This window comes from Rhinolophus sinicus, chromosome 16, assembly GCF_057876585.1.
Source record: "Rhinolophus sinicus isolate RSI-liver-muscle chromosome 16, RSI-T2T, whole genome shotgun sequence".
NCBI lineage: Eukaryota > Metazoa > Chordata > Mammalia > Chiroptera > Rhinolophidae > Rhinolophus > Rhinolophus sinicus.
In genome coordinates this window covers 141,241,571-141,247,911 of record NC_142516.1, presented here as the reverse complement: position 1 = coordinate 141,247,911, position 6,341 = coordinate 141,241,571, and the positions used below count along the sequence as shown (strand labels likewise).

Below are 6,341 nucleotides of genomic sequence, written 5' to 3'. Positions count from 1 at the left end.
TTGAAGTGTGAACTCCTTACATGATACGTAGGTGCTAGGGGCAGAGCAGCCAGAAACCAAGAATGTCCAGGAGCTGATATTCAAGACAAGGCATGATTTGTGTCCCTGCAGCAATACCCAATCCAACAATAGAATTTTGAAACTAAAGTGACCCTGGGTTGAGTCAAGTTGTTTCGTGTACATGTTAGACTGGGGCAGAGGCAACCTATGGACTCATACAGAGGTGCTTTAGGGAAAGAGCAGTTCATGGTGGGACTGAGGTATTTGGAGCTGGAAACACGGCCCATTCTCCTCAAAACACTGTCAGACTGAGTGAGGACTTAAAGCTCCAAAAGTGGAAAGAGCAGAGGTGGGACGCCCCTCAGGACGAGTTATCCTGTGGGGAACTGACTCCCAAGCTGTGAGTCCCAGAAGGAAAAAGCTTTCCCTTCAAAATGTATCCCCCCCACGTGTAATGAACCCCCCTCATAATTTAATCTAAATAGGCTTGCAAAATTTAGTCACATTCTTTTTATTACATTGCGAAGATAATAAAGAGAATACTCCCCAGTGGACTTCCGTGCCTCCCTTGAGGACGCTTCGTTTTGTTTCCTACTTGAGGGCTGTTAATAAATCACTCTCCAGCTGAGTATAGTTCAATGCTAAAGCACTTAGCTTATCTGACCTTCACATTAATTATTTTTATTACACAAGCAGGAACTTTAATGTTCCTTTTCCCCTTCCCTGCAAAGCCACATGGCCCCAAGTAGACCCAGTTCGCTCATGGTGCAAAAGGGGGAGCTCCTTAAGCACCTGCGTAGCTAAGTTCCCTCAAGTGTGTTGATCCAAACCCAAAGTTCTGTCAAATCAGTAGTTTTGAGGGGCTCGTTTGTGAATGAGTATTTTGAGATGCCATTAAAATTCTTACAAAAACTGAAAGTGAAATGAGGAAGACTGATTGAGCAATCGACTAGAAGGGCAAATGCCAGGAAGACCTATCATACAATAGGGGCAGCGATGCAGCAGGACAGGGAGAAGAAAATTCAGGAGAATTCTCCTGAGGGCAAGAGCCTAGCGGGGCCATGTAATCAATGTAGGACATCAGCAAACACAGATAACAGGAAATGATCCATTCCCTGTGGTCACTTATTCTAAAGACCCAAACCTTCAAAGCACAAGGAGTGAAATGGATGACTCCACAGAAGGGGAGCAGTCACGCCTTTCTTCTTGTCTTAAGGGAAGAGAAGAAATGAAACTGAAGGAGTGTGTCTCCATCCTCCCCCAGAAGGAAAGTCCCTCTGTCCGATTCTCCAGAGATGGAACGCTGCTGGCCGTAACCTTGCTGCTGGCCCTGATGTCCTGCTGCCTCACGGTGGTGTCTTTCTGCAGGGTGGCTACCCTGCAAGCAGAGCTGGGGAACCTCCGGGCGGAACTGCAGGAGCACCCAGCTGAGCGGCTGCCAGGTCTCCCCCAGGCGGGAGCAGCAGCCCCCAGGGCAGCTGCGCAGGAGGCTACAGCTGCCACCGCTGCACTGAAAGTAAGTTGGCAGCAGCTGCAGCCCCAGCACAGTTTCCCCACAAGGCTGCCTCCCCCACCTCAGATGTCTTTGCCATAACTTGGAATTCTTTTTCCTCTTCTTAGGGCATCTTTGCAGCACCAGCTTTAGGAAACAGCAACTCCAGTCAAAGCAGGAGGAATAAGCGTGCCACTCAGGGTCCAGAAGAAACAGGTACGTTTTGGACACAGAAGCATTTAGGAGTCAGGGATCCCAGCGTTCACAGGTGTGCAGGATAGCATCGGTTTGGGGGAGTAAGAGGTGAACATAACCTGGAGACTGCAGAATTTCCCATCTAAACCAGAGGTGGCTTTCCTGCAAAGCCCGAGCACTGACAGATTTAATAGGCTGCACAGCACGTTTTGTCCTCCAATGAGCAGATTGTGGGGGTAGACGTATTTGTCTGTGCTATACTTTAATTCTAGAGGAGGAAAATGGGACACATCTTTTTCCTGAAATACATAGTTCATGCCTATGCCAGAAGCATTGTCCAGCTCTCCAGAAAAAACCACTGCATGTTAGAGGAGAATTAGATTTTGTCGACCAAGGTCACAGAAGGTCAGCCAAAGACAAACATTTCCTGAGGGTGCATCGTATGCTGTGAAACCAAGGAAAGATTATAGCTCAGGCAGGTGTGTGTTTGTGCTTTGTTTTGTTTCTTGATTTAAAACGTTTATTTTATTCACACATACACACTGATTTTAAAGCTTTTCTTCAATGTATGCTTTTCTAGGAGATCCACATACTCATAATCGTCTTGAAATGTTGCTTTAGTAGTTTCTGCCTCTCTTCACGTTTCACTTGTTCCACAGATTTTTATAGATTCCTGAAACCTCAGATTTGGTGAGGCCTCCCAAAATGCTCAATTCCAGGTCTTTCATTTCGAAGATGAAGAAGAGCATTCGCATTGCATTAACGATCACAATTGAACAGAACCTTGGCATGACTCCCCTTTTATATTGAAGAACATTTTTTTGAGCACCTAGAATATGCCAGGCAGGAATGTATTAGGATAAGTATTGTCACACCTACTATTTTCTTTAACCTTCACAGTGACTATGAGGTAAACAGAACAGGTGTAATCATTTGTATATATATATTTGTACTTCTGAAGAGAAGTGCATGGGAAACATAAAGATGGGTATTCAGGTATTCTTCTATTAGACCCTCTACCCCCCTCCTCGTGCCCCACGCACACGCACATTAGCTGCTCTGACTGAACTTATTTTCACTAAATGCCTTATTCATACAAAATATATTTTATTTTGTAAAACCATATTTTTATCTGGTTATCATATCTTTGCATCAGTTATCAGAAACAGTTGGTTTTAAACATTTTTTACTCATATTTTTACTATAATTTAACACATCAATTATTTTTATATTTTTCATTTTAGCATCTATATTTTTTACATAATTGAAAAAATGCAACATGTATATTTTTGTGTTCACTTATTGTTGCACAATAAACATTTTCCCTATTTCTAAGTAAGTCTCACATATCTATATTAGCTTATTCATATAATTATTTAACATAATCATTTCCAATTTCTCTTTGCAGTAATGGAATATGCCAAAATTATTGTGCAGATCTCTTCTGTTTCTGAGGAATTATATATTCAATGTAAATTCCTTAGATGGAATGTCTGCGATAAAGAGGATAAACATCCTTATCACCCTGGCTACCTATTGCCATATTGCTTTCAAACTGAGTTATAAATGTATGCAATTAAAATGTAAGTTTTCCACAGACTTACAACATTTTATCTTTTAAAACTTATTTTGGCTAGTTCAGTAGTTGTAAAACAGTATCTCAAATTTATTTTCTTCTTACAAATAAGAATTAACTTCTTTCCACATATTTTGATAACTTCTAATTTTATCTTTTGCTAATTTATTTGTAAGTTCTCTCATTTGTTTCTCCTATTTTTTATAATTTTGAATAAACTCTATATTAGGCATATTAATTATATATCAAAATTTTGATGTAAATATTTTCACAATATTTTGCTGCTTTTTAAAACTTGTACAGACATTTTTGCATCTGTGTATTTTAATGTGATAAACTTTTACTTTGATTTTCTCTCATACATCAAAACTAAAAATATGTTTGTTCATAACCTCTGAAATAGGCATTTTATTCTCTGCTATTTTGAGTTTTTGATAATTTAGTGTTTTAGTTTGGTATTCAACTCATTAATCCTTCTGGCGTTTACTTTGGTAAGTCATGTCATACCAGCTTTAACTTCCCCTTTCTTTGATTTTTTTTCTTCCTAAACTGCTGCTAAATATCTCCAAAAATTTTATTAGATGATTTTTTTTTAACTTGTTTGCATTGGAAAGTTTATTAAGTTCCTCAGGTATAGTTGAACCTATTTTGAGACTTTTTTCCATTGATTTATTATTCTGTTTTAAATCAAATATTTTAAGTGATTTTATAATGTAATGAGCTTCAATGTCTAGTGGGTTTAGGATACCTCAGTCTTCTTCAACCTTCTCTGCTAGTATTCCCCTGCCTCTAAATTTTAGTTTTAAAAATAAACCTTAACTTTCCTATTGTATAGAGGATATAGGATACAGCAGATTTAAGAAGTAAAGGATTGAATAAGAAATCAATAACTCCTTGAGTCCCACTTCTCCAAATTATCTCTATTAATATTTTCAAATTCTTCCTATGTGCAAAATTTTACATATCTATGTTTTTATAGCATCCAGAAATTTTATACTGATGAAAAAATGTCCCCAAATAATTTCAGATTTTTATCAACTTGGAGAATAACAGAAAATTCTAACCTAGTAAGTAAAAATTTACCCACTTTCCACAGTCCAGATGTAACCACTGTTATTATCATGGTTTGCCTCAAGTTTTTATAAACTTTTAGTATAGTATATTTATAAAGTATATAGTATATATAGTACATATGTATATAGATATACTATATAGTATCTATATATAGTATATATATATATCATGTATATATAGTGTATAGTACATATGTCTAATGTCTATATATCTCTTTTTATGTATACTCATAACATTTATAGATCTGAGATGGAAAGTTTGAAGATGCGAGCCTTAGTGACCAGTAATATATGCTATTCCTTGTCAATGAAATTTGCTTGAATATTATTTATTATAGGTACTATCCTTTTCTGCAGGGAAAATTTACTTGTTTAGTACTACTCTAAAATATTTACTCAAGAAGGTAACTATGATTTTGTTGTTGTTTGGTAGAGTCATTTTTCTGGAACTGAGAAAATTCTATACAGTTTGAATCTATGCAGCTTTCTTTGGCTTTTGTTTCTATTCTAGTTATTCTGATTCATTTTCAGTAAGACTCAAAAAACGTAGGTTGTCACTTTTACTTTTGAAGTGTTCATTCATGTTATTTACTAATTGTCTATATACATTTTAGAACCATTAACATTTTTGTTGGAATTTAAAACTGTAACGCTGAAAAGGAAAATGAATTTTCAGTGTTTAATATATATATTCAAGAATGTTTAATATCTCAAGAATGTTTAATATTGAATTTTAAATTTCCCAATAAGACATAGTTTTTCTAATGTAGGCTTCACTAATTAAATTTAAAAAGTGTTGCTATTTTAGAGTTATACATTTTCAAAAAGCTTGTTAAACTGTTTAAAAATGTACAGTTTTCAATAAATCATACAGCATTTGATCGCATGCTTCTTTATAAGTCACATAAACATACTATGGATTTATACTTAACAGAATTATAATAATATTTCAGATTTTTTCTGGAATACTCTGTTTTCTACATACACTCCTCAATGACAATGTGCCATCATTTCATATCTGTCAAAAAAGATTCATAGCTAAATATTGCTAAATAACACACCAGAATGTTACCTATTCTTATTTTTCTATAAATCTTACTCAAATTTACCAGCCACTTCAATTTTATCGCATGTATATTCAGTTTGTAAGTAAATTGCAGTCTGTTAGGCTAGAAAGCCCTACCTCCCCAGCATACAGCAAGCCTAGTATTGCATCAGTATTTGGTACTTACTACATATCACCTAAGAAGGCTGTTTTCATTTGTACAACTGTCTGTACAGCTAAAGAATAGAGACTTCTGTGGTCTGGTTCCTTTTTCTTCTTCTGTATCTTCATCATAACACTTGTACACAGTATTCTATGAATATTTGTTGATTGGTTTTGGGCTCAATATGAAGTAAGATAAAATGATTTGAGAATGATTTGGCATCATCTTGTGTGTGGGGGATTTTCCCATGTTTCTTCACTTGTCAGGTCTCACTTACAGGCCATCTTATACAGTATTTTAACTTGACATTTATGGATCTTGAGATTGTCATGCTAAACAAAATAAGTCAGACAGAAAAAGTCAAGAACCACATGACTTCACTCATATGTGGCATATAAAATTAAAAGCAACAAACAAACAAGCAAAAAGTCATAGACACAGACAACACTTTAGTGGTTACCAGAAGGTAAGAGGGAAGGGGGAGTAGAAGAGAGTAAAGGGGGTCAAATATATGGTGATGGAAGGAGAACTCACTCTGGATGGTGAACACACAATGCGATAGATAGATGATGTATTATAGAAACATACACTTGAAACCTGTGTGATTTTACTAACCAATGTCACCCCAATACATTTCATAAAGATTAAACAAACAAGCAAAAAACAAAAAAACAAACAAAAAAACCCCCCACAACTAGTTAACCAAAGAATAAGCCTAATCATAAGACCAGAGTCCTAGGGAGTGTCTGGAAATACCTTGCCTCAGATCCTTTTGATTCACCAGGTACAGGCACTAT

The 6,341-nt window shown here is 36.2% G+C and overlaps 1 protein-coding gene across 1 annotated transcript in view; it reads left to right on the top strand.

The window, feature by feature from the left end:
- Positions 1–976: 976 nt before the first annotated feature.
- The window catches only part of TNFSF13B (TNF superfamily member 13b), a 30,596-nt gene continuing 25,231 nt past the window's right edge, over positions 977–6,341 (top strand). The window contains exons 1-2 of the mRNA XM_019731025.3: positions 977–1,516; positions 1,621–1,708. Coding sequence (XP_019586584.2) covers positions 1,166–1,516; positions 1,621–1,708 — 439 coding nt within the window. The 5' untranslated portion in view covers positions 977–1,165. The remainder of the gene's footprint in view (positions 1,517–1,620; positions 1,709–6,341) is intronic.